We start from the raw sequence: 27,308 nt of genomic DNA, 5'->3' as shown, positions 1-27,308 counted from the left end.
AGAAACTTCACTAGAGCCAGCTTATTAAAGCAACTTTAAGGACTACTGATTAGAGTTGAGGGGCTAACTTGTATTCGAGCTGAGTGACAGGACCATAAAGAGACACTGAATAAGCTGGCCCCTTGGGGATGGATTATGTATTTCTTCCAGGCAGGGGCTGTATGCCTTTTGTGTGTATACACCTGTAGCAGCATCCCTGCAGGGCCCTCCTGGCTCCTTCCCCAGCTGGGCTGAGAAAGGCACACAGAGACCTCTAGGTGAAGTGCCCACCTGGTGTTTTTATTTACAGGCTGTGCTCCCTGGACCTTTCCACCATACAAGTAGTCCCCTTCTTGCAGTCCACGGGCAGGAGAGAAGGGACAATCTCTCTCTCTACTTCCCCTCACTGCCTTTCCGCTATTGCAGCTTTCCTCCTTCCAGCTTCCCCCGGGGGCTCTTATCCAGCCCCAGCCTGATGGGGCTTCCCCAGTCAGGGCCAGGTGGGCTACCCAGCTCCAATTCACCTCCCTTAACTGGAGCTGGAGTGCCAGAGGGTTGGCTAAGCAGTTTTCTGCTTAGCGCCCTGTCACAGCACCAAAGGGTACTGAGTTGATGCTCAACAAATAAACAATCAGAGGCGAGGTGAGCACTAAATGATAGATCGTGTTGTGAGCTGTAAAGATACCACAGCGATGGGCACAACATTAGAGAGAGAGTGAGAGAGAGAGAGAGACCTGTGACCTGGCAGAGCCACAACCGGGCTGCATTGGGCTAAAGCCTTTGGGGGTTAGCTAATTTTTGTACCCCATAATATTTTGCCCAGACCATTTCCCACTCCCTGACCCACCAGTTCTGCCTGTGTTATTTCCACTCCCCATCTCCCTATCAGGTTTGGTTGGCTTTCCAGGCAGTAAGCAACCTGCTTTCATCCAGCAATCTCCCCAGCTGGCTGGCTGCCAGAGCATTTTCTGCCATGGCTGTGTCTGCTTGCGCAGGGAGAATGCAGCTGGCTCAGCTGATCTGACTCTCTTGGACTCTCTCTCTGTCCCTCACTGCTGCCAACAGCCTGGGGAGAGCATGAGCATGAGCATGACCCAGAGGAGCTGGACCCTGCTCAGAAACACGCACACACAGCTGAGTGGGCTGGTCCCTCCTGCCTGTGCAGACTGTGCCACTGCAGCACACAGCCAGTTTATCATTAACTTCCACAGAGGCAGCCTAAGCAGCAGCAGCCACAGCCTGTGCCAGGGGAAGCTCCCAGAGGCCAATCCCTGGCTCACTGGCAGGTAAGAATGACAAAATCTGAAATGACAATTGCTTTGCCGTCACTGGAGTTATGCACAGACAGGTGGTGGGGCCTTGAAAACGTCTGTGGTGCGTTAGCAGAGTGCGGACGGTCTGGCCTCTGCTCAGCAGCTGCTGTCGTCTGTGCAGGAGGGTTGCGTAACCAAGTTGGAGATCATGTACCTTCCAAGGCCTGCCTCCTTACGGGAGGAGACCAGGTGCCCATTGGAGAGGGAGGAATGCAGGCACCTGAGAGGAGGGCTGGAGTCTCAGGTTTAGAGCCAGCCCATCTGTCACCACAGCTGAGTCATACCAGCAGCAACGATAACACTTTGAGCTTCTATAGCAGCTTTCACCAAAGTGCCGTGCAGGTGGGTCAATAATGTGTTTTATCCCCACTTTACAGACAGGGAAACTGAGGCCCAGAGCAGCAAAGTGACTTGCCCAAAGTCGAACAGCTGGTCAGTGGCGGAGCTGGGGATGTCTCCTGACTCACAGTCTCCTGCTTTAACCACTAGATGGGCTGGCTGCCAATGGGACTGAACAAGGACAAGCTCTGGTGAGAGGCAAGAGGAGTGTCAAAGCCACACGCTCCGGTTTATTCCCGAGACAAAGCTGTGATTTTTAAAGGCATTCTGACTCAGACCATTGATTGGCAGCTGTCAGTCAGGCTTTTGTAGCCCAGTTAGAAATATTTCTCACCTGATCCATTCATTCTGCCCCCTTCATAGATAGGAAGCTGCAGGGTACTGTGTTCTAGTCACAATTTCACTTCTTTCCCTCGTTTTTGGCTGGAGCCCTAGAAGCAGGTTCTCATGTTTAAGTTGCGGGAGGGAGTTTCCACAGATTTGGAAAAAGCCCTAGCAAGAATGAGCTAATCACTACCTCCTGCAGGCTGCATTTCCCCCCTAGCCAGCACCGTGCAGGACTCGGACCTCTGGAAATGAAAGATGTCCAGAGGAGAGACATTGTGGCTGGCAGGACCGATCCCTATGGAATATTCTTTAGGGAGTTGTCCAGTCACTTTTGAATGATTCCAGGGAGGGGCCTTAATAGCTTATAGTGCGGGTGCTTATAATGTGGTTACTGTTGGGATTATTATGGTTTGTTGAGCAGTGACAATGCACTCAGTGACATGGATTACCCCCGGAGTCCCCTGCTTGGAGTGCCTGGGATTGCCATCACTTGGAGTTTGTAAGAGGACACTGGAAAAGGCACGGAAAGGGTGTGGTAGGGGACAGCTCTTCATTGGCAGGGGGACGGACTGGGTGAGCTGCTATGGTACAATTCTGGGAACCTGTGCTAAGTGCTTTCCAGACGTACAAGCAGCTTCAGTCTCTTCTGAAGGAAGCTTCCAGTGAGACAGAGTTCAGACATGTCTGATGCACGGGTGATGACGGTAGCAGCCTGAGGTGGTGCAGGAATCTAGGTCATTGCTGGGAGACGCTGTGGGAGAAGTGTGATTAAGGAGGGGTGGGAAGAAGAGGAAGGGTGTATGATATATGGGCAGACGGAGACAGCTCCAAGCTTGCAGAGTGCTGGAGAGCCAGGTAGTTGGGAGGCCAGGTATGGCAGCTACCGCTCCGGGTGAAAATTCTACCACCTGGCACAGTGCACTGGGGTGAGATTCACCCATAGAATATAGCCTCAGTAAATCACTCCAGGGCATTGCCACAGGGTCTAATATCACAATGTTCCTCCTGTCACAGACACTGCCCTTCCCAAGGGTAACGATATTCTGGTGGTATCGACCCACGTGTGATATGCCGATGTCATCCCTGAGACTTTGCCTTCCACTGGCTGAGTCTGGCAGATGCTTTTGTGACTGGACACTGGTGTGAATGAGAACATGTGCAAGGGCTCTCAATCATCATGAAAGAAAATCCCAGAAGTATAGTGCTGCAAAACTGGCCATATCCATAAGAACATAAGAACAGCCGTACCGGGTCAGACCAAAGGTCCATCTAGCCCAGTATCTGTCTACCGATAGTGGCCAATGCCAGGTGCCCCAGAGGGAGTGAACCCAACAGGGAATGATCAAGTGATCTCTCTCCTGCCATCCATCTCCATCCTCTGACGAACAGAGGCTAGGGACACCATTCTTACCCATCCTAGCTAATAGCCATTTATGGACTTAGCCACCATGAATTTATCCAGTCCCCTTTTAAACATTGTTTAAACATTGTCCATTAAGTGTAGGGCAGCTACCTTCTCCAAAGCATCACATACAGACAGATATAGATGGGCCGTTAACTACTGAAACTCTGCCAATCAGATGTGGAAACATCTGAAACACTAGGTGCTACAGAGAGTGGTGCAGTGCAATCCCATGAGTAGCCTGTAAGCCAGCTCAGAATTCTAATCCAGTGTCTGTAGAACCTCTCTTTGGATCAGTACCTCCGGGCAAGAAGAGCACAGATGTTAGTATCGCTGCTGACTGATGGGCTCTGGGGAACAGAGGAGAGAAGTAAGCCAGTCCACAGCTGGACTGGACAACCAAACATCTCTCATTTGTCAGAGAGCACAGACCAGATGGCTTTTCTGACAGCTGGACTTTCCTGGGGGAGGCTGCCACACAGAACTGCTGCTGTCTCAAATGGATGGAGAAAGCTCTGTGTTGTGCTAGCTTAACCCTTAAACCACTAGGGTTTTCCAGGCTGCCCTTCCAAGGGGATGCACAGGAGGATGTGTTTGTGTGTCCGTAGTCCACAAAGGGCTATTAATAATTGAGACAAGGATGATATTTGCACCCCAAGATCTCTAAAGGGGGATCAGTAGTATTATCTTCATTTTATAGATGGGGAAACTGAGTCACAGTGTGGCAGAGTGACTCAACTGAGGTCACACAGTGAGTCAGTAGCAGAAGCAGGAATAAAACAAGCTCAGGAGGTTAAATTATTCATCGGGGTTTGAGGGTGGGGCAGACAGATCAGAGAGCAGCAGCGAGCGATGACTATCGAGTGAGGCTAGCATGGGACCAAACACCCACTAGTATATTGTACCCCAAAGCAGGATACTCACCCCAGTAGGTGCTGTTACTAGAGATGTGGGGGGTGCTGCAACGCCCCCGGCTCAAAGTTGTTTCCATTATAGAGAGAGTTTACACCAGGGGTAGGCAACCTATGGCACGTGTGCCGAAGGCGGCACATGAGCTGATTTTCAGTGGCACTCACACTGCCCAGGTCCTGGCCACCGGTCTGGGGGGCTCTGCATTTTAATTTAATTTTAAATGAAGCTTCTTAAACATTTTAAAAACCTTATTTGCTTTACATACAACAGTAGTTTAGTTCTATATTACAGACTTATAGAAAGAGACCTTCTAAAAACGTTAAAGTGTATTACTGACACGCGAAACCTTAAATTAGAGTGAATAAATGAAGACTCGGCACAGCACTTCTGAATGGTTGCAAACCCCTGGTTTACTCTTTGGTTCAATGGCTCTCAGCACCTCCACGATACAAATTGTTCCAGTGCCACTGCTCACCCCTGGACCAGTTCAGTTTTAGGGATCTCCAGATTTAGGGTGAGGTGGTAACTCAGCCCCTAGCCAGGCTGGTGAGGACCTTGGTGCAGGAGGGGCTGGTTTCACCTGCCTTTGGAGCCCCGAGCAGAGATCAGTTTATTAGAATCAGGCAGGTTAATTTCCTGGGGTCCCAGTGGGACTTGGGGCATTGGTGGACCTGTTTCCTCTGGTGTTTCTATTCCTGTGGCAGCTACGCTGCAGGGAGAGACTGGCAAGGGGAAAGACGTTGATACCTGGTTAGACAGATGAGCTCAAGCAACAAACTGCAGCCAAGCCTTAGGGAGCATGACTCAAACCCCAGTGAGATACACAGGATAAAACGCACACTTGAAAACAGGTGGGATGAAAACAGTGTGGTGCTAGTAACCATTCAGGTTTAACTCTTGGTCTTTTCCCTTCCAAATACGGGCTTTGAGCAAGGGCAGAATTCTTTTAAAGCAATTGGGTGGGATTTTAAGTGGCGACAAACTATCTAAATAATTTCGAGCTACTATCGGTTGGGTGGCTTGAGAGCACACCCAATAAGGGCATTACATTTCAGTAGCAATTTCAGTTCCCGTTACACCTCTCTTATCCTGCCATCTGCACCCGGCCCTAGTTTTTCACTTCAGCCTCCTATTTTGCATCACCTAGCACACATCTCTCCCTTTGGGGCCAGTGCTTTAATCATTGCTTTTAGTGAAGACGAGCTGTAGACTGGAGCTGACACGGATTGGAGCTGTTTACCCATTCAAGGCTTCCCTCTCTGTAGTGATTTCGAGTGTATTGCTTTGCCAGTTCCAGAGCTGTGTCTTCCCTCCTCCACTTCAAAATGAGCAACATACAGAATCCAGGAAGGAAACTATGTGAGTTAACTCCTATTCCTGTTCTCTGCAAGCAGGGAGGAACTCAGATAGGCACATTCTAATGTGAAAGGTCTGTGAAGATAACAACGCTCCTCCTGCTTCTAATATCTATGTAACCCTTCTACCCCTCTGAGTTGGCAGCAACAAGGGCCGGGTTCAGTATCCAGGGGTTCCGTTTCAATAACACAATGCAAAACCGGCTCCAGCCCTCACCCAGTGACCTGGGACAATTACATACCACCCCCCTGGGTGCCTCTAGGAGGCAATACTTCCCCTCTCGCAAGCACAGAGTCTGAGTGTAGCAAAATCCTTTTAATAAAGGAGGGAAACAATGTGGCATCATATTGGGGAAACACCACAAACAGGATTCATAACACAAACCATGAGCAAAAGACCCACCAAGTAAGTTTTGGCAATGTCCTTTTCCCCTTAAGTCCAATCACCCCAAAGTCCAACAACCCAAAAGTCTCTGTCCCTGGTCAGTGCCACCCCAGAGTTCAAAAGTTTATCTGCAGAGTTTTACCCCCCCAGCCTGGGTGGAAATGGGGGGGGGGCACACAGGGTGTTATGAGGAACCTTACATGGCCCGAGGCTGACTGCCCCACCTCTCCATGGAGTTCTGCTACAGCCTTCACCACGAACAGCTCCACTCCACCAGCCGCTCCCTTCCTCCAGCCGTCCCCGCAAACTGCTCCACTCCACTCGCTCACTGTTCCGTGGGCTCCTCCAATCATCCTGCAAACTGTTCAGCTCCACACTGCTCCACCCACTGTTCCATGGGCCACTCCAACTTTCCTACAAACTGCTCTGCTCTGCCAGCCGCTTAGCAATATATCTTCAGGCTCCCCCACTAGTTAACACAGCACTCAGCTCAGTAAGTTGAGCTCTTTTACAGATTTCAGCTTGTAGTAGGGAAGCCCCAGTGCTGGTACACCATTGGCCCAAAGTGAATTCAGCTCAGCAGCCTCTAGCTAGACTCCTAATATAATCAAAAGTAGCTCCCCTACTCAACACTAGAAAGAAGAGACTGTGCAATTGAGGTTCCAGACCCTCAAAAGAGAACCATACTATCAGGTACACATACCAATCCCCAACCTCTCTCAATTCACTGGGTTTTGGAACCCATATCCCTTGTCTAGCGAGTGCTCCTTAGTTAATGGTGAAACCCTCTGTCATAAAACAGTTTCATAGTCCCTCATTCACCTAATCAGGGTAACAACACTTTATTCCTCCTGCCCCAATAACAGAGAAATTGGGGATCCCACAGCTGTCAAAGTGACCATTTTGGGCTGCCATGGATTCATGCTAGGTGGGCTGGGTGTGCCTATGCAAACAAGATCAGCCCCTGAAATTCTTTTCCACACTCACCATAATTCACCACCAGATGTCAGGGTAGAGCTCATCCTGACTCCGCTTACATCTATAACAAATGAAAGTTATAGCCCCTCCCACTACCAGAGATATGTCTGTCTGAGAGCCTGATCCCAAGCCCATTGCAGTCAGTGGAAATAGAGCTGGGAGGGATTTTTTGACTGAAACTTTTTGGGCAAAAAATGCTGATTCCGTGACACTGAATATTTCACAAATTCATGTCAAATTCCCTGAATTGGTTTGGTCAGATTAAAACAAATAATTCAGGAAAAATCAAAAAAGTTTCAAATTTTTCTAAATAAATACCTTGATTTTTCAATTCAACGAGATTTTTCATTTTGAAATTTCCTTTAATTTTATTTTGAAACATTAAAAATATTAAAATATTCCCTAAATCAAAAATATGCTGTAAATGCTTGGCTGACCCAAAACTCCCCTCCCTCACACTTTTAGATTCGCTGAAATTAAAAAAAATAGTTTTCCATTTAACCCAAAATATATTTCCCCCGATTTCTCAGAATTGTCAGCAAACCAAAAAATCTGTCATTTGCCCATTTCTAAATGGCAAGACTCCCCCTGGACTTTGAGTAAGGCTCTTGAGCTGCAGGCAGTATTCCAAATGGTTAGAGTTAAAGTGAAGTTAGAAACAGCACTAAGAATCCCAATCCAAAAGGAACATGCAGAAAAGAAGCAGAGTAAAAGAAGCACCATTATCTAAGGCCTGGTCTACACTATGGAGTGGAGTCGATGTAAGATACACAACTTCAGCTACGAAGTATCTTATTTCGACTTACCTCCCATCCTCACGGCGCAGGATCGACAGTCGTGGCTCCCCCTGTTGACTCTGCTACCGCTGCTCGCCCTGGTGGAGTTCCGGAGTCAACGGGAGCGCGTTTGGGGATCGATATATCGCGTCTAGATGAGACGCGATATATCGATACCCGATAAACCGATCGCTACCCGCCGATCCGGCAGGTAGTGTAGACATACCCTAACACTCATTGAATGGAATAGCCCCAGGTCCCTGCACTTTGGATTTCTGGGCCCAGGTTTTCAGGCAGCTTAGGTGCTCATTTGCAATTGAACATCTAATTTTTTCACACACATCTACTGCAATTGCACACGCAGGTCAGATAACTGTGCCTGCACATGCAGCTAATTATCTGTTTGAAGGCACATCTACCCAATCCATGCATGCAGCCACTGTAATTGTGCACATAAATCTGGTGAATACCTTCCGATATATTTTGTGTCTAACCTAACTGAAAATCCAACCCTTGGGATCAGTGAAATCAGCCCTTTATGGCCACGTATAACTTACTCCCAACCCTTTTTTATTCCTCCATCCTTCACTCACTATGTGGGATTGGACTAATGTTTTTCAGTTTTCTCCCGTTTTTGCTGCAAAGCCAAACCCTAAAGTGTAACTTCTTTTTAATCCCTGAATTGCAATGGGTTATTGGTATCGTGCCAACACCTGAGAGATGATCCAAGCATCAATATCTCTTCACTGGACTGAGACTGCACTGACTGAGACCCCCAAATTTATTGCACGTGGGCCACCAAACAGCCATTGAATGATAATGACTTTGGGTTGCTACCAATTTTGGCTGGATGAAAAGTGGAGACCTAGTGGCAAAAAGTGACTCAACAACACTGAATCAAAGAATCTGTCTTTACTATAGTCATGCATAAACCTGCTGAGATGACTCGATTGCAGAATTGCTCTAAACTGAGCTCTCTGTCTCTCTCAGAACCTGCTGCTAACATGGCGAGCTCCAGCCCAGATGAGCCGCCTGCTAAGGAGACACCAGGCACTGAGTGCCCCATATATGAAGAGGTGATATGCCTTGACAGAGCGGAGCAGAACCAAAGACTGGCAGTGGAAGAGCTGATCAAGACAGAGGCCAGTTATGTCCACACCATCGAGCTGTGTGTGTGTGACATCCGGGTCCACCTCCAGCAAAAGCAGGTAAGAGATAGGCTAATGGAGATGTCAGTCACAATGTGGGGAATGTTCTGTTGGTGTCGATTGAAACGGGAGCTACTGTTTCCTCTCAGTAGGAGCCAAGTCTGTTCCCCTATACAATGGAAGGGCTCTTTTAACCAGCCTCTTCCATAGGAGAGAAGGTGGGGAGGAGTCAGGGGTGAAAGTAACTTACAGGACTTACTGGTACTGCCAGAGTCCTGAGGGGGGCATGGCCTTATCTGGAAGAGGCGTGGCCTCATCTGGAAGAGGCGTGGCCTCTCAAGATTTAAAGGCCCTGGGGCACCAGCTGTGGCTGGGAGACCCAGGGCCTTTAAATCAGCCAGGGGCTCCTAGCTGAAGAGGTGGCTGGGAGCCCCCAGGGGCTCAGGGGCAAATTAAAGGGCCTGGGGCTCCGACCGGGGGAACCCCGAGCTTTGCGGGACTGGGGCAGGGATTTAAAGGGCCCAGAGCTCCTGCCGCTGAGGGGAGCCTCGAGCCCTTTAAATCCTGGCCCCAGCCCGGCCGCCAGAGCCACAGCTGGGATTCAAAGGGCTCTGGGCTGCCCGCAGCGGCAGGGAGCTCTGAGACCTTTAAATCTCAGCCACATCCGGGATTCAAAGGGCTCTGGGCTGCCCGCAGCGGTGGGCAGCCCAGAGCCCATTCAATCTCCGCCATGGAAGCCGGTGCGGTCCAGCACGGCGTACTGGCTCTTGCTTTCACCTCTGGGAGGAGTCTAACCAATCCTGGAAGATTGACATCCAAGCCTAAAAGTGAAGCCTCTTAAATTTGTGGAGGCAGAACCCTCCACCACCACCTCAGAGAGTGACAGTTACCCTGGAGGAGTTTTGCCTCATAGAATTACCTGTGACATGAGGCAACAGATCTTCAAAAATAGCCACTGAACTTGCATTGTTTTACCCATTGAGACTTTCACGTCTGCTTTTAAATGCACAAACATCCAGACTGGGGCACACAAAGTGCATTTGCACAGGCGATCTGAGGGCATGCAGTGCAGTTTGAATGCCTAGCTCTGAACTTCTGCAATGGTACAACTGTAGATGCGGAAAACTGTGCATGCAGTGGAAGCTGGTCAAAATATTATCAACAAAATATTTCCCTTGACAAATGCCATTTCATTGACACTAAAATCTTTTTTTTAGTGGGTGGGAGCTGGAAAGGAAAGGGAAGATGAGAGACTGACTCTGATTCTATTGGAGTGTTTAGGATCCTGGTCTAGGATGTGGGGATCCCAGGTTCAAGTCCCTGATCTCTATCAGGCCAGGCTATAGAGAGCCAGAGTGTCTCACTCTGTGAAACTTCCAAAGGTCTTATTTACATTCTCCATTAAAATGGTTGGGTTTTTTTCATTTGTTGTCCCCCCATATATTTTGATGCCTGGGTCCAGAGGCTCCTCCCCTTTGTCTGGGGGCAGGACGGCTTTAGATGCAGGCAGGCCTGTGCCTGTCTATCCCCAGAACCTCCATCGGTGGAATGTTACCACATTTTGATACCTGTAAATGTTTTGTGAAGTGGGATTGTTGTTTTCCAGCCAGCCCCATGTGCAACTTCCGAGGATGGCTTGAAGGGTGCAGATGCTGCGGCCTGGAGGCTGGTGTCTAGTGTGGGACTGAATTCATTCTGATTGTTTATGGCTTCTTTGTTCCTTTCAGCTGCCTGACATAGACCTGGAAGGGCTTTTCTCTAATATAGATGACGTCCTCTGTGTCTCCAAACGTTTCCTGAAAGGGCTGGAAGCGACAGTGAGCCAGGAGCCTGAGCAGCTGCTTCTGATCAGTAAGTGTGAAGGTGGCAGCGAGTGAGGCTCTGTGTGCCAGGCTGACACTGAACTGATACTGCCGATCCCTGGCAGCAGCAGGGGAAAAGGGCCTGCTTCACCTTAACAGCCATCACCCTTGCCTTCCTCGGCGCTCTTGATATCCAAACATTTACAGTAGCAAATCTGTCTGTGGCTCTGGCAGACCCAGCCAGCCTCATGGGCAGCAATCCAAGGCAGCATGAGTCGTACTCATGTCCTGCTTCTCCCAGGAATCCAGAGCCTGAGGGGAAGGAATTGTTGGGTCTTGTGTGTTAATCTCAGCAGATTGTTTCACTAGCTCTGTGCAATCACCGAGAGCCTAACCCTGCAAGATACACGCTGCATGAGGCACGAGATCGGACCTGCCCATGGAAGGGTTGGGAAGCGTCACAGTCAGGTTGGGATAGGGTGCCTGAGGGGCAGTGATGCCCATTGCTGGGTTACATTTGGCTGGGGAAGGGCCTGGTCTTGTTTGCTCTCCATCTCCTCGTGTTCCCTGTTCCAGCAGGGTGGAGAGGAGCCTCCTGTGACTTTGAACTTCTCCTGCTCATCTGGTGGGGAGAGTGGAGACCTCCATCTCTGCACCAGCCTTCGAAGGCTTCCTTCACACTGTCCCCTGCCAGGGTTCCTCAGCCACAGCTTGGAGGTATCTCCCTCTAGCGTGTCTCGGCTGCCATGTCCATTCAGTCCTTGGTCTCCCTTTGACCCCGCTGGCCAGGAGGCTAATGACAGTGCTGGCACTGTGTATGCTGAGGACGTCCCTCCCCTAGGAATGGGGCTGGCTCCCCAGCGTGACTCTGTCTGGTAATTTTGCTGCCCAGGTGCCTTGTTCCAGGAGTTCAAGGAGGAGATGGAGAGCGTCTATAAGGTTTACTGTGCCTGCTATGAGCAAGCTCTTCTGCTGGTGGAGAGTTACAAGAAGGACCCGAGATTGCAGCAGGAGATTGTGGAGACCCTGAATACGACGGTGTAAGTACCATGCCTGTTCCCGAGCTCTCTTGGTGAAGCTGACTGTGCTTTGGCCTGAATGGCACTCTTTATCCAGGATGGACTGGGCATGCTTTGGAAGCACATTCAGTTTACACAGCTGGCTGGACTAGCTGGATGTCCCTGTCCTCCTGACCAGAGAAGTTGCTGCTGGGGGCACATGTCCTCAGTCAGCTGGCTGGATCATGTACCCTGAAACAGGGGTTGGTAACTATCTTTATACCACAACCTCCTTCAGCCCTCTGGCAAAATTGTGCATCTCTGAGTCCCAGAATCCTCTGGTCCATTTGCCATGGTGCTTTGTAGGAAGCACTGTGAGGACTGGCCCGTGGTTTATGGACATTCCCAAGGTATGGGGAAGACACATTTCCAAGGGACTGAGTAATTCTACTTCAGCGGGAGATCGGAGATGAGGAATGGCGATGGCTCACAGCCACCCCAGACAGCTATTGATGCTCCCATGGGAAGCTGTGACCCAGGAACTGAAGTGCTTGCCTGACAGCACCATTCCCCATTCTGGGGCAGGTGGTCACAGTCTCCTCCAGATATGGCTGGATTCTCCTGTCTCCTCTAGGGTATCTGGCTGCTTGGCCGTGGTGTTCAAATTTGGAGGGCGAAATCTCCTTCCAACCGGGGGTCACGGGGAGAGGCTGCCCTCACACCCCAATAATTCACCTTCCAAACAAAAGCAGGGTCAGGGGCCGTGAAGAGGCCCAGGGACTGAAGAGGATGAAATGAGGTTTGGGGGGCAGCCCTATGGCCCTGCACTGCCTTGAGGGGTGGGGACCCTGACTGCATTCTCAGTGCCTCGACCCCTGTCTGACCATGTGCTCAGCTCCTGGTGACAGATCCATCCTCCCTCAATATCTCCCCCCTGCCCCCGGGCCAACTGAGAAACAGCCGTAACAAGCTCTGAAGGGAGCCCCATCTAGTCCTACTGGACAGGAAAGGACATTGGAATGGGAGAGGGAGAAGGAATTATTGGAGGTGTGTGGAGGGGGGGCGGCCAACATATCAGAATATCATTGCTGTCCCCAACACACGTGACGGACGGGGGGCTGTGACTCTGTTGGCAGGGGAGGACCAGAAATACTAGCCCTTGATTTGTGCTGCATTTGCTTTGGACCTTGGTCCCTGTCTTGGACCCTTGGCTCATCCTTCCAAACCTGGACGATAGGCGAGGCTGGTAACTGAGAGCACCTGCAGCTCGCGCCTGCTCCCCTCCCCCAGCCAGCAAATGGGAAATCATCACCCGCATGCGGAAAGGGGCCTGCCAGCGGATTGCGAGATGCCCTCAGCGTGACCTGGGGCAAGAGCTGACATGGGCTTGCTGCTGACACTCTCACTTCCCTATTAGGCAGGGCACTGATGGCAGGGGACGGGGGTGCTGGGGTTTCTTACTCTGTGCCTCTATGGATCTCGCCACAAAATCACTAGTGTATAGAGCCTGCCATGCTGCTGGGAGGAAGGCTAGTCAGCCTGCAGCACTCGCTCTGCTAAAGGCAGCTAGTCACTGTCTTTGTCTCCCTTCCCCAAGACAAGAATCAATCCCAGGACCTGTTCACTAAACAAACGTGGCGCTGTGTAATGAGGCATGGAAATCCATCCATGGCTGGCAGTGTCCTTCAGGTCGCTCCCTGGCTGGTGCTGGCAGACAGTCATCGCAGTGAGGTAGCACAGCTCTGAGGGGTGACAGTTCACAGGCTCTGCCTGCTTCCCTTTGGAAGGCCGAGACCAGGGCTGCATGGCCTGGAAATCCCTGAGCACCTGACAGTGAGCTCCCCAGCACAGGACGCCAGGTCCTCCGTTAATGTAAATCAGCAAAGCTCCACCACAGTAGTTGTAGCTACAGAGAAACTGATTTTCAGCAGCTGGGGATCCGGCCATGAATTTGAAGAGAAAATGGGAGCAATGGTACTGCCCATCTGTGATGTGCACAGAAGATCCTCCCCACTGTGGTGCCATTTGGGGGTGGGGGGAGGGTTGCTACGCATGTCACATGGATTCAGGGGGTGGATGCAATTAGCCTGGGACGTTATTGTGAAATGGAGTTTCTTTGAAGGTGATCGCCCTCATTACATCACAGGTGTCTGATGCCTATTTGCCCCCCCTGCCTCCACCCTCATGATTGGGTACATCTGAAAGCTGAGGGGTCTCTCACCCAGCTGTGGACAGGAAGGAAGGGCTCAAAGCCTTGCAGGAATTCAGCTGTACTCAAGATCCTAATCCTCCCCATTCGCCTCTCCTGCAGGCCTCACACGGGTGCTTCAGACCTGAGCTTCTTCCTGGTGATACCTGTGCAGAGGGTCACCAAGTACCCGCTGCTGCTGCAGAAGATCCTGGAGAACACGTCAGCCAGGGACAATGCCTACTCTGCCCTGCAGAGCGCAGCCAGTGCCATGCTCGAGATTAATGCCAACATCAACGAGTACAAGAGGCGCAAGGAAGTAGGTGAGGAGGAACTGGCACGTTAAAGGCCTTGTCAGGATGACGGAAGGTCTGTAAAACCCAAGATCAATCAGAAACGTCTCGGCTCATTGTTATTCCATTGAAAACAGTTTATAGTCTGGCTTTAACCTACAGTGGAAAAACCCTTCCTTTCTCCCACCCTCTGTTTGTCTTGATTGTAACCTCTTCCAAACAGGGACAGTCTCTAGCACCATCTAGCACAGTGGGGTCCTGAGCTCAGTTATGGCCTCCCAGAACTAGAGAAACATTATTATTATTCTAATACTACTAATTGCAAAACAAACTGCCCTGTGTAGGAGAAGTGAAACTGACTAGAAACACTCATGAAACTGACCAATCTCTTGTCAGTTTCAGAGCTGAGAAAGGCAAAGAGGAAACAACACCCCAATGGTACCAAATAAAAACAGGCTTTTACAATTCTTTCTGATTTCTTTTTCTAAATTATTTGTATTCAGCCAAGCAATTCACCTTGATAGATTGTAGTGGAGCCTAGTGACACACAGACATCTCCAGCCAGTCACTTGTGCCAGCCAGGGGCGGCTCTAGACATTTTGCCGCCCCAAGCAAGGCGGCATGCCGCGGGAGGCACTCTGCCGGTCGCTGGTCCCGCGGCTCCGGTGGACCTCCCGCAGGAGTGCCTGCGGAGGGTCCGCTGGTCCCGCGGCTCCACTGAAGCCGCGCGGGACCAGTGGACCCTCCGCAGGCACGCCTGCGGAAGGTCCACCGGAGCCGCCCGCCGCCCTCCTGGCAACCGGCAGAGCGCCCCCCGTGGCATGCCGCCCCAAGCACACGCTTGGCGTGCTGGGGTCTGGAGCCGCCCCTGGTGCCAGCACTCCGTCAGACCTTAAGTTCCCTCTAAGCTGCGCAGCTGTCTATTAAGCCCGACACAGGGGCTCAGGGCTGAGGCGGGGAGAGGTGCCTTTCCCCCCATGGGCCCAGCATGGACATGCCCCGGACTTGCCATGGCCAGGGTAAAGGAGCCCTTCCCTCAGTCCAACCCAGCCCTGCAGGAGCTGCTGCGGCCAGGGAGAGGTGCATCTCACCCAGCCCCAAGCTGCTGCAGCAAGAGAGGGCTGGGGGGAGTCCTCTCTCCCCACTGCAGCCCCAGGGAAACCTGCACCCAAAACCCCTCATCCCCGGCCCCACCCCCAACCCTCTGCCCCAACCTGAACCCGAACCCTGAACCCCTCATCCCCAGCCCCACCCCAGTGCCTACACTCCCAGCCAGAGCCGTCACCCCCCCCGACCCCAATCCTCTGCCCCAGTCCTGAGCCCCCTCCCGCACATCACCTCCATATTGGTGCCCATAACAAAATGAATTCCGCACATGGACATACAAAATGAGAGGGAACACTTCATACCCATAGTGGTTTGCGCATGTGAAACTATGGGCAGTTTTTAAAACATTGGCCTTTCATGTCTGAATATTCTACTCTGTTAATGGTTTGAGTTCTCTCTCTCTTTCCACTAATCAGATTAGATTCATGTTACAGTTCCTACAATCCTTTCTTTGTGTTTTACTATTCTTATGACTATTCTTACCTTAGTTCTTCTTATTTGTATCACAATAGCACCTGTGGGGATCAGGGCCCCACTGTGCTAGGCACTGCACAAACACTTAGCAAGAGACAGTCCCTGGCTGGAGAGCTTATAGTCTAATTCAAATGAGACATGAGACGTGTGTGTCAAACTATAGGAGGCAAGGAGGAGGGTAGGAGTGTCCAGGGGAGAACTCAGGAAGGGATATAGTGGAGTAAGCAGACAGGTCATTTACAGCTTCAGTTATACTCAATTCCCTTTATGAGGGGTCAGGGCTGTGCATTTGGGCCCCAAAGAACTGAATGAGATGTCATTCCCAGGAGGGATCCAGGCTCAGAGATTTCTTGATCCCTCACCTGTTTATCTTCCTCCCCTTCTGTCCTGAGGCAGCAACCAAATACAGCAAGGTCGAGCACCTGACACTGCGGGAGCGCCTTGGCCGGCTCAACAAGCATTCCATTGCCAAGAAGACCACGCGGCTGAGCCGGCTCTTCATGCACGAAGCAGGCATTGTGCCCAAGGTGAGGCTCCTGCTCACATCCAGTTCCCAGTAACCATGCAGTGTGTATGTGCTGGTGACGTAGGTAGGAGGAAAACAGTTGAAACATGGGCAGCAGGGGATGGGTGCTGCTTACTGAAAGCACCTGTTGTTTTTCACAGGTGGCCTTTCTGTGGCTTAACACTGGCCATCATGTGTATTTGCAAGTGGGATGTGTGAGACATGGGTGAGCCACACTGAGGTCCTATCAACACTGAGATCATGTGATCCATGCTGTTATCACATGAGACACTTAAGTCCTCATGTAACCCGCCTGTGGTCATTTGTCCCAAATTTAAAGGCTGGCCTAGTGATCTGAGTTCAAATTCACTCTCTTGATCCCCTGGTGAGCAAAGTCCTGGAGCATTGTAGAGGCAGCTTGTTCAGCTCCTAAAGGCTTAGATTGGGAGACTCAAAAGAGGGATTTTTGAGGACCCCAAGGAAGGGAAACAAATCCAGTGGAGTGGACCCTTACTGTAGGCTTCTCCCAAGTCCACTGAAGGCCTTTCTATGCCCTACCTCTACCCTGCATGCATCCCTACCACCACGCAAGTACATTCTGGGAGAAGTTCTGGGGCTGTTGAAGCCAATGGCAGAGCTTCAAGGATTTCACCCCGTGTCCCCCAAGAACTGTCTATGTTCCAATCCATTTGGTGTTGCAATCCAGTCCATCCCACAGGACAGCAGGAGCACCGTGCCTGCTGGGACTAGTCAATGGACTGATCTCCTGTCCAGGAGCCCACGGTATATCTTCTCCCCATTGACTTTCAGACAGAGGACAAAGAGTTCGACCATCTGGAGGAAAAGTTTCAGTTCCTGGCATCTGGTGTGACTGAGCTGAAGGAGAACGTAACCTCTTACCTGAACAATTTACAGGTAAAGCCCACTCCTCCCATCATGCTTGGGGGTTAGAGACCCACAGAGGCATCCCAGGCAAGCTTCTGTAGATGGCTCAGCACCTTCAATTCCACCTGACACCAATAAGAGTTGAGGGTGCTCAGCACCTGGTAGGATTGAGGCCTTATTTCTGATGGGTGAAATCCGCCCCTGTGCAGAGGGGTCACATAAGGTCTGTGGATTGCTTAAGTCCCCAGAACTGAGCTGAGATTGAAACGATGCCTGGGCCTTGTACCAATTCTCTGCACAGAGGTAAAGTTCACCCCTTGTGAGGAATAAATAAAATAATAACTGCACCGTGCTTAGAAGATGCACGGTGCTACAAATGGTCCCAGGGTTATTCATGCTGTGAAATCCCCGGGCATGAGGAGGACTCTTTCCAACACTAAGGCTGACACATTGGGAACAAGGACGCAGGGTGACACAGCGCGCTAGTGCCCTGGCTTTCCTCCTTTGAAGACCCAATTTGCTTGCTTCTCAGCCCTCCCCACAGGCGGCATCTCTCTGGTTATGGCGGCCGCAGCTGGAGGCCTGCCTTCATCTCGAGATGCGGTGTTGCCAGGTAGATCTTGACAAAGTGCAGGGAGCTCAGAGAAGAGGAGCCAAAAGGCCCAGGGGGCTGGAGGGATGGACTCATAAAGAGCAATGAGAAGTGCTAAACGGGCTAGGCTGAGAGAGGAGAAGGGGCCAAATAGCCCTTTATAAATATGGGAAAGGCTTAAAGCCCCACGAAACACAGGAATTCTTTGGGGGCTGGAACTGGGAGGAACGGGATGAAATTAGGGAAAGGAAACATAGTCTGGGAGGCCAGTGAGATGCTAGTGTGCAGAATAGTCTCCCAGGGAAATGGCAGAAGCCCCATCCCGTGGGACTTTTGAAACTAGCCTGGAAAAAGCCCTGGAGAACAATCCTGCCTTGCCCCAGGGTGCCGAGCTGGATGCCCTGAGAGGTCTTTACTGTCACTACCGTTCTCACCAGGAGTCAGGGAATAGGTTGAGCACCCAGGACAATAAGCTCAGTGGTCTGGCTGGGCAGGGCTGTGATCAGACACAGCTCCCCAGCAGCCTTTAGAAGAGCCTGAGGAAAGGCGTGTGTCCCATCCCTGCCCCAGGGAAATCCTCTGGTAAATATTAATAAAAGCTTGAGATGATGTGACCCCCTGCATGGAAATAACCTGACCTCCTAATGCACCATTTGGCAGGTTGGCAGCTCCTTAATCCCTCCAGTCTGATCCTCCTCATTCATCTGCACATGCCAGTCCCTCAGCCACAAGCAGAGAGCCAAAGCACTATTTATACAAACCCAGCAAAGCCTGTGGCGTTCCCATAGGAGCCTCCACAAGACCCAGGTGCGGCTCAGGGGTCTCAGACACAACAGCCAATCTGTGGTTTAGGGGCCAAAGATCCCTCCCTCCATCATCTTCGCTGCTTCTGGCTCCCACCTTTCCAGTAGCAATGAGGACCTGAAAGGGGAGCTGCATTCCCTGGGACATGACCTCCTCCTCCTCTGGTGGCGGGTGGGGGAGAGCAGGAGCGCACCTGGGACAGAGGAGACACTAGCTCAGTCTGAGCCAAAAAAGCACCTTCTGCCAATACTCCAAGGCAGCCCGGGCTGGTGGGAACGGCACATGGAAGCTCCTTTTCAGTGGCCTGGCGAGTATTTCTCTGAAGAGGCAGAGAACCCATCCAGATGAGAGCAGGAAGTTCCAGTCATCTCAGCAGCTGCCCTCAGGCAGGGGTCCATATCTGGGTTTCTGCAGGGTTTCTTGTGATCACGGCTGTGGACACCTGTTTGTTACTGTAGGGTGGTTCTTGCCACGTGGTTTGTGCACCCTGACCTGGGGGTCATTCCTGAGCATTGGGTGCACAAACTGGTTTGCTATCAGAGAGTTGCTTGGAGCACTCAAATACAAACACTGCTTTGATATTTTAGGATAACTTGAAGATGCCAGGCTCAGTCCATTGGTTTGTTATTGTAGCTAGCTTGGGAGCATCAGCCTGAGTGCACTGGTTGCAGGACAGCTGCTGTCGTTTTTATTCTCAAAGCAAAGAGGACAGGAGCTTTGGGTGGAAGAGATAACAAGTGCCTGGAGTTTACAAAGGACTGCAGGAAAAGGAGTAGGTCACATTCTGAATCTGCCTTCAGGGAAGGCTTTCACAGCCTTGGGCATCTCCCAGGTTTGAACACACATGGGCAGTTCTAGGGTTCTCAGCCTCTTTTTTTCCCCCTCCCAGGTCTTCCTCCTTTCCAAACCACAGGAGTGTGAGCTAGAAATGGAAGGAGCTGCCCAGCAGTATCGTCGCCTGGCAGGAATGCTCCATCGCACCATCTTCCCGGAGTTTGTGAGTGCCACCTCACTTACATCTGTGTGGGCAGGGAGTCTAGCATTGGTCTTGCAGGTCCCACCCCTGGGCTGCTCTCATTAGCTTACCGCAGGCAGTGAGGGCAGGACTGCATCAGAAGAGAGGACTGTGGGAAAGGCAATTACACTGGCTATGTGACTTGCCTCCTGACCGGTACTCCATAGGGAGCTCCATCATATGCCTGTGTCCCAGCTCTCACACCACTTCTGGGGGTTCCCTGATCCCTTCCCTCAGTCAGAACTTGGGCACCTCACTCCACTAGACATTCCCCAACCCACTAGCACCCTGCCTGTTTCATTCCATGATACCTGCTTATCGCCTGGGGACTCAACACCCTCTGAAGTCTGTTCTGTCTATATTGTGCCCCACGCTGCTCACTGCTGCTGTTTCACTGGCTCAGAATGAGGAGGGTGGGTGGCTCTTAGTGTCCTAATAAATGTCCAGGGAGGGATGCCTGTGTGTCTGGCTACTGGCGGAGAGGTACCTGAGAAGATACAAACCATGTGTGGAGTCTGGTGGGATCATAATGGGAGCTTCCTGGGGTCTTTCGGCAGAAGGCCTCCTTGGTGAGCCCAGTGGAAGCTCCTCCTACGTCAAGTCAGTAGGAGCTAGAAGTTGCTCTCTGCAGACATGACAATTCCCTTCTCTCATGGCCACCAGCCACACAGGAGAGTTGGGCGCTGACGCTCTCATCTGTGACAGGCCTGGAGAACATGGATTTCAAGGGTTCCCCATGCTGCTCCTGATGTTCAGGCTGGGGCACTGTGCTGCGCGGCTGGCAAATCTGGGGACATCAGGATTTCACTGGGGTGCCTCTGGGTTCTCTCCAACAGAGGAGACGGCTGGACCAGCTGGTTTACCAGCCACTCTGCAGCCTGTCAGAGACTCTGAAGGGACCGCAGCAGCTGATCAGGAAGCGCCTGGACAAGCTGCTGGACTATGAGGAGATCGAGGAGAAGAAGAGTGAGACGGGCAACGTGACGTACGATGAGGAGGCCACCATGAACACCTACCTCGCCATCAACACCCTACTGGTGTCCGAGCTCCCCACCTTCAACCAGGTGGCCATGCAGTGGCTGGGGCAGATACTGCGCTCGCTTGTGGCCCTTCAGAGGGACTTGGCCAAGCAGGTGCTCCAAGAGGCTGAAATAGAGCTGGCCCAGGTAATGGAGACCCCTGGGTGGGTACTGAGCTAGCACGAGTTAGAGGCTCTTGTGCCTGGCCTCAGTGAACAGCCACACACCACTCAGACCCACAGGCATGGGGTGGGTGGGGCACCAGGAGAGGTTACTGCCTGGGTAGCAGCAGGGTGCTTTCCTCCCACCCTGACTCTCCACAGGCAGATGCACTGAGCTCTCCCTGCGGGCCCCACTTTTATTTGCATGTGTCTATTTCCCTTCTCCTTTGGATGGGCTGGAGTTGCTTCTCCTAGACTGCTACGGGTGTCCCTATCCCCTCTTGGGGAGTTCCACGTGGTGGCTGAGGATTACTATTAGTATTTGGATTGTGCTAGTGCCGAGGGGCCCACTGTGCTGGGTGCTGTACAAATGCAGAACAAGAAGACCGCTCCTTCCCTGAGGAGATAGGCTGATCTCCTTGGAGCCCTCCTCCAAGACCTGACAGTATCACTGACCATTTCACACTTGGGGAGGAGCTGTGATTCAAAATCAGACAGGAGCATTGCTTGTTGACGAGGGGGACCTGATTGATTGTTCAGGTTTCTTGAAATGTAGAAACTCTTGTTCTCTTCTGGTTTCTGATTCCCTTCCCTTCTGTTCCTCCTCTTCCTGATACCCTTCCCATGGATTTCTCTCTGCACAGCCCTTCTCCCTCAATGCGATCTCTAATTCCACTGTCTCTTTCCACAGCTGCCGCATAGCCACGTCCCTTTGCCTACTTTCTGGAAGATGGTGAAGGAGACTTTAAGACAGTCTGGTGCTCAGCTTAACTCCTTCTGCCAGAAATTTGAGACGGTCATGCCGAGCCCTGTGGTACAGGTAGGAGCAGGGAAGAGCCAGGCACCTCCTCCCATCAGATGGCTGAGAAGACAGGGACATCTGGGTAGATTCTTAATGTTTCACAAATGCAGGAGAACATCCCATTGGGAAGCAAGTGAGGTTGGGGACAGCCAATTGCAATGCCGAGGACTTTGCATCAGCCATGTTACTGGCTTTGACTCCTTGACAATGGTTGGCTGGTAATTGTGGTGAGCCAGGGAATCCTCCACATCAGGCTACAATGCCCTGGGGTGGGTCCCTTAGGTCTGGAGACCCAGCTTCATACCCTGAAGCTGATCAGATGTTTAACTGCAACTGACAGGAGTTCCTACCCTGGCTGCCACAGATCATGACGTAACACCCAATAATCCAGAAAGAAAACACACTCGAGGGCAAGTTCTCACAGTAGGGAACATTTTCTGACTCAATTTTCCTTGTGTCTTATTCCCCATTAGCCTCTTAGCCCTGCTGAGGAGCGCAGGGTCCTTTCACTTGTCAGTAAACATGGCCCAGAGAAGCTCTACCAGGTGACGAGCAACATCAGTGGCAGCAGAGATCTGGACCTGACCCTGCAGAGGGGACAGATTGTGGCTCTTCTGCATGAAATGGACACCAAAGGCAACACTAACAGATGGCTAGTGGATGCTGGAGGTACTTGCGAGGACTTCTCTTTTCCCCTGACACTAAGGGTCCCTCAGGCCAGCATGAAAAACAGGAGGGAGAACTATGTTCTGACAAAGTAAAGTGCTCTGGGTTGGTGAACTGTCCCAAGGGAGGCTTCCATCCGGGAATTTCTGGGGAAGCAGAGACTGCTCGGCATTAGGGTTGTATCTCTTTTCTCTGTGGAGCAACCTTACTGAGATCCATTCTCCTTGACTGCCCATTTGTGGGTGGAATACATCAGAGCTTTGCTCAGGAACTCACAGGGCAGAGCTTGATGCACTGAGAGGACAGAAGGTTGCGAATTCTGTTCCAAATGTATATTTTGGAGATAGGCCTGAAGCAGAACCATTTATCTCAACCAGCCTGAACTTCCTGGGTTTGGATGAGACAGGAGCTAGATGTGACCCTCCCCTGGTTTTGCCAAACCCAGATCCACCCCCATTGTTGCCCAGTTCTAATATGTCGGCAGCCACAGGCCATTACACATAGTGCTCAGGTTTTGCCCCATTGATTCCCCAGGGAGCATTTGTGATGTGCCACAGCCTGGTCCCCTGTGTTCAGCAAGACCTCGGGATCCCTTGATGGTGCTTCACGGTGGGGCCAGTCAGCCAAATAGCAGAGAGGTGCAGCGGCAGAGCTGTGCAGCCTTGCACTATGCCAGGGTGTTGCCAGAGTCATCCCTTCCTTCTTCCCCTCTGCACGAATCCATCCACAAAAGAAGAACAGGTAACTGGTGCCCAGCCTGACTGAGTCTGTGTGTCCTACAGGTCACCGAGGGTATGTCCTGGCTGGGAAACTCCAACCATATCATCTGGTCCAAAGTCAAAAGCCCAGGATGCAGATGCTGGCCCCAGACGCTGGGGTTGAGAGAAGACGGCACTCTTACACCTTACCCGAAACACCCAGGCCACAGGTCCTCGTCACCCCTCCGGCTTTCCAGGTGGGTGTGGAGACACCAGCAGGCACCTAAGTTGGTTCAGTCATTGCACCCACCTCTGTGCATATAGCTGCCCTGGGCACATCCAGTCCCTGCACACACCTACAGCACAGGAGTGGGGGAAGCACATACAGCCACATTCACAACACACAACTCAAGACATACTTGGGTAACCACTTCTAGGGGAGCTGGGAACAGACAGCGTAGACGGGATCCATGGCCCATCTAGTTTGGTATTTCCTCTCTAACACTAACCGGTGCCTAGCCAGTGCAGAAGAAAGGGACTCCCCCCATGTGCAATTGACTACTGTACAATGCTATAGCTAGAGGAAAAGGCCTTCCCGACCCCTGCAATGATCAGAAGATGCTCAGAAAGATGAGATTTGATTAACCTTTTGCACAGACAACTGTAAATGTCCTTTTGGTTTGTAACATTACACTGTCCCTTTGTAAATCCTGGGTGCAGCATTTAACTCCGACTGTCTCGTCACTTAGGCCTGGTCTACACTGGGGGGGTGAGGGGGAGGGGAGGTTTCGACCTAAGATACGCAACTTCAGCTACGAGAATAGCATAGCTAAAGTCGACGTATCTTAGTTCAACTTACCTCGCGTCCTCACGGCGCAGGGTCGATTGCTGTGGCTCCCCCGTCGACTTTGCTTCCGTCTCTCGCCAAGCTGGAGTTCAGCAGTCAACGGGAGAGCGCTCGGGGATTGATTTATCGCATCTACACTACATGAGATAAATTGATCCCCGATAGATCGATTGCTACCTGCCAATCCGGTGGGTAGTGTAGACGTACCCTCAGAGAGTGCAGCCCAGGGCAGTCAGGGCTTAAATGACAGTAACTAACTCCTTGAATTCCTCTCAGAAGCAAACAGGTAGCCAGTGCTTATGAATTTCCACAACCATGGAGCATCCATACCCATGCACACCTCTCTGAATTGATATGGCCTAAATGAGTGGGATTCTTGCATTCATCTCCACTTTAGCCCGCATATCCTGCTCCCATCTAGATCTTCTCTCCAATGGGGGTTTTCTGTACCTATCTCCTTGCCTTTTCCAGGTGGTTGCAGGTTATGCATTCACAGCCAGGAGCCCCCATGAGGTCAGTCTGCAGGCAGGGCAGCCGTTGACAGTGCTGGAACCTCACGATAAGAAGGGAAGCAAGGAGTGGAGCTTGGTGGAAGTCAACGGACAGCGGGGCTACGTACCTTCCAGTTACCTGATGATGGTCCCCACCCAGGAGCTGGGGGGTTGGAGCTTGCCTGCTTGGTCTCTACCAACTCAGCAAACATAGCAGCAGAAGCAATGTTCAGGAATGAGCGATCCACTCCCCTACCCACCCCATCTCCCAGAGGGGCTTGGCACATGCAGTGAGTAAAGCTGGAAAATGAGCTGGCAAAGAAATGAAGAGGCCCCGCTGGACTGAGAACAGGAAGGACAAAAACTACTGACATAGAATTTAGCATGGGGAACTTTGTGTGCAGAAAAGGGGGTGGGGGTGGGGGTGTTACTCTGAGAGTGCCTTTTGTGTCGTCATGCAGGAGGGCATGAAGGTGCGAGGGTGTGTTTGTGTCTGCATCATCCGAGCCATTAGCAATTCTTTTTGAAAAGTCATGGAAGATGAGAGAGATTCCAGAGGACTGGAAAAGGGTAAATGGTGCCAATCTATAAAAAGGGAAATAAGGACAACCCGGGGAATTACAGACCAGTTAGCTTAACTTCAGTACCCAGAAAGATAATGGAGCAAATAATTAAGCAATCAATTTGCAAACACCTAGAAGATAATAAGCTGATAAATAATAGTCAGCATGGATTTGTTAAGAACAAATCATGTCAAACCAATCTAATAGCTTTCTTTGACAGGGTAACATGCCTTTTATATGGGGGGAAGGGGTAGATGTGGTATATCTTGACTTTAATAAGGCTTCTGATACTGTCTTGCATGATCTGTTCATAAACTAGGGAAATACAACCTAGATGGAGCTACTATAAGGTGGGCGCATAACTGGTTGAAAAACCGTTCCCAGAGTGTAGTTATCAGTGGTTCACAATCAAGCTGGAAGGGCATAACGAATGGGGTCCCACAGGGATCAGTTCTGGGTCCAGTTCTGTTCAAAATCTTCATCAATGATTTAGATAATGGCATAGAGAGTACACTTATACAGATGGTGGACTATACCAAGCTGGGAGGGGTTGCAAGTGCTTTGGAGGATAGGATTATAATTCAAAATGATCTGGACAAACTGGGGAAATGGTCTGAAGTAAATAGGAAGAAATTAAATAAGGACACAAGCTAAGTACTCCACTTAGGAAGAAACAATCAGTTGCATACATACAAAATGGGAAATGACTGCCTAGGAAGGAATACTGAGGAAAGAGGTTTGGGGGTCATAGTGGACCACAAGCTAAACGTGAGTCAGCAGTGTAACACTGTTGCAAAAAAAAACAAAAAACAGCAAACATCATTCTGAGATGTATTAGCAGGAGTGTTGTAAGCAAGACATGAGAAGTAATTCTTCTGTTCTACTCCGTGCTGATTAGGCCTCATCTGGAGTATTGTGTCCAGTTCTGGGTACCATATTTCAGGAAAGATGTGGATAAATTGGAGAAAGTCCAGAGAAGAGCAACAAGAATGATTAAAGGTCTAGAAAACATGACCTATGAGGGAAGATTGAAAAAATGGGGTTTGTTTAGTCTGGAGAAGAGAAGACTGAGAGGGGACATAATACTTTCAAGTACTTAAAAGATTATTACAAGAAGGTGGGAGAAAAATTGTTCTCCTTAACCTCTGAGGATAGGACAAGAAGCAATGGGCTTAAATTGCAGCAAGGGCGGCTTAGGTTGGTCATTAGGAAAAACTTCTTAACTGTCAGGGTAGCTAAGCATTGGAATAAATTGCCTAGGGAGGTTGTGGACTCTCCATCATGGGAGATTTTTAAGAGCAGGTTAGACAAACATCTGTCAGGGATGGTCTTGATAATACTTAGTCGTGCCTTGAGTGCAGGGGACTGGACTAGATGACCTCTTGAGGTCCCTTCCAGTTCTATGATTCTGTGCTTTATTAGAAGCCAGGAAGGTCTGTGGGTGCATGTAGTTCCCCTTTGCTGTGATTCACTGAAGTTAACAGTGAGAAGAATGTTCCATTCAGCAGGGAGAAAGAATCCAGCCAGAATCTAAATGAGATCCAGTGCTGACATCCCCTGACAAATGGAGACCTCCAGACTGAAACAGACAGCTGTTTTGTGGCCTCTTTGAAATGCATCTGGGACATGAGAGCATGACTAGCAAACACATGTCCACATCCTGAAAGCACCCATCACAACCGGCATGGGCTGGCTGGTGCTCTTACTAGCCATCTCAACAGAGAGACCAAGGATCAAATGAGCCCTGGAGACTCAATTATCCTCTTGCCCACGGATGGGGACCATGCTGTGAGAGGTCTGCTCAGCTGCTGCCCTTGCTGCCCATTCAGTCTCCTGGGCTCAAGGTCCAGCACCTTTGACTCGCACTAAATTCACTTTAAATAAAAAAGACATGGCAGTGGCTGCTATGTTTAAAAGAGCATTCAAATTAGCAGGGTGGCCTAGTGCATAGAATGCTGGAATGGAACTCAGGAAATCTTGGTTCCATTCTCGCCTCTGCCACTGGCCTGCTGGGTGACCTTGGGCAAGTCACTTCCCCTCCCCTTGCCTCAGTTTGCTCAAATGACCTCCTTTGAGAGGTACTGAAGAAAAGCTAACGATGACTACTAATACTATTTAATATTGAATATTATTCTGACATGTCATAGATATATAAAGCTACATACATACAACAAACTTGCTTGATACTTGGGGATAAGCTACCAAATGCTTCACTCATGCACTGTACTTGGGAGGAAAATACTACTGTGCTGCTAAGTGGTAGTTACTGTGGGTGAAGGGGAACCATCATTCTTTGTACTCCAGCAGTGGGTTGGGCGGGCATGTGGGCAGTGGCACTGCTAGCATGGCACAGATGCCCCCAGCACATCACCTCCACATTGCCATAACAGGACTCAGCTGCCTGGGATTCTTGAGCCAGAGGGCAGCACGGCTGTACTGATGGGGATGTGTCAGACTATTCATACATTATCACCCCAAGGGCTG

General features: G+C 50.8%; 1 protein-coding gene across 2 annotated transcripts; it reads left to right on the top strand.

Annotated features, from left to right (window-relative positions):
• The first annotated feature begins 987 nt into the window (after window positions 1-987).
• On the top strand, window positions 988-24,904 carry ARHGEF37 (Rho guanine nucleotide exchange factor 37). Of its 2 annotated transcripts, XM_045027906.1 has the most exons (14): window positions 988-1,265; window positions 8,757-8,974; window positions 10,642-10,765; window positions 11,293-11,433; window positions 11,609-11,756; window positions 14,026-14,225; window positions 16,173-16,303; window positions 17,092-17,196; window positions 19,452-19,559; window positions 20,414-20,743; window positions 21,449-21,577; window positions 22,033-22,228; window positions 23,008-23,180; window positions 24,242-24,904. In XM_045027906.1, the coding sequence occupies exons 2-14, from the start codon at window positions 8,771-8,773 to the stop codon at window positions 24,473-24,475; spliced, it is 2,223 nt and encodes a 740-aa protein (XP_044883841.1). In that variant the 5' UTR covers window positions 988-1,265; window positions 8,757-8,770; the 3' UTR covers window positions 24,476-24,904. The 2 variants fall into 2 exon arrangements, with proteins under 2 accessions (XP_044883841.1, XP_044883840.1); XM_045027905.1 differs by lacking the exon at window positions 11,293-11,433 and having other exon boundaries at window positions 990-1,265.
• Window positions 24,905-27,308: the final 2,404 nt, after the last annotated feature.

This window comes from Mauremys mutica, chromosome 8 (genome assembly GCF_020497125.1).
Source record: "Mauremys mutica isolate MM-2020 ecotype Southern chromosome 8, ASM2049712v1, whole genome shotgun sequence".
Classification (NCBI taxonomy): Eukaryota; Metazoa; Chordata; order Testudines; family Geoemydidae; genus Mauremys; species Mauremys mutica.
Note: the sequence above shows the minus strand (reverse complement) of the source record. Positions and strands in the feature narration are given on the sequence as shown.

What these genes read in the sequence shown, in the direction of transcription:
- ARHGEF37 (XM_045027906.1), top strand. Translation starts at nt 8,771, where the DNA reads ATGGCGAGCTCCAGCCCAGATGAGCCGCCTGCTAAGGAGACACCAGGC. An exon ending in TGCCGAGCCCTGTGGTACAG is followed by an intron (nt 21,578 to 22,032) that starts GTAGGAGCAGGG and finishes ATTCCCCATTAG; the next exon opens with CCTCTTAGCCCTGCTGAGGA. An exon ending in ATGGCTAGTGGATGCTGGAG is followed by an intron (nt 22,229 to 23,007) that starts GTACTTGCGAGG and finishes TGTGTCCTACAG; the next exon opens with GTCACCGAGGGTATGTCCTG.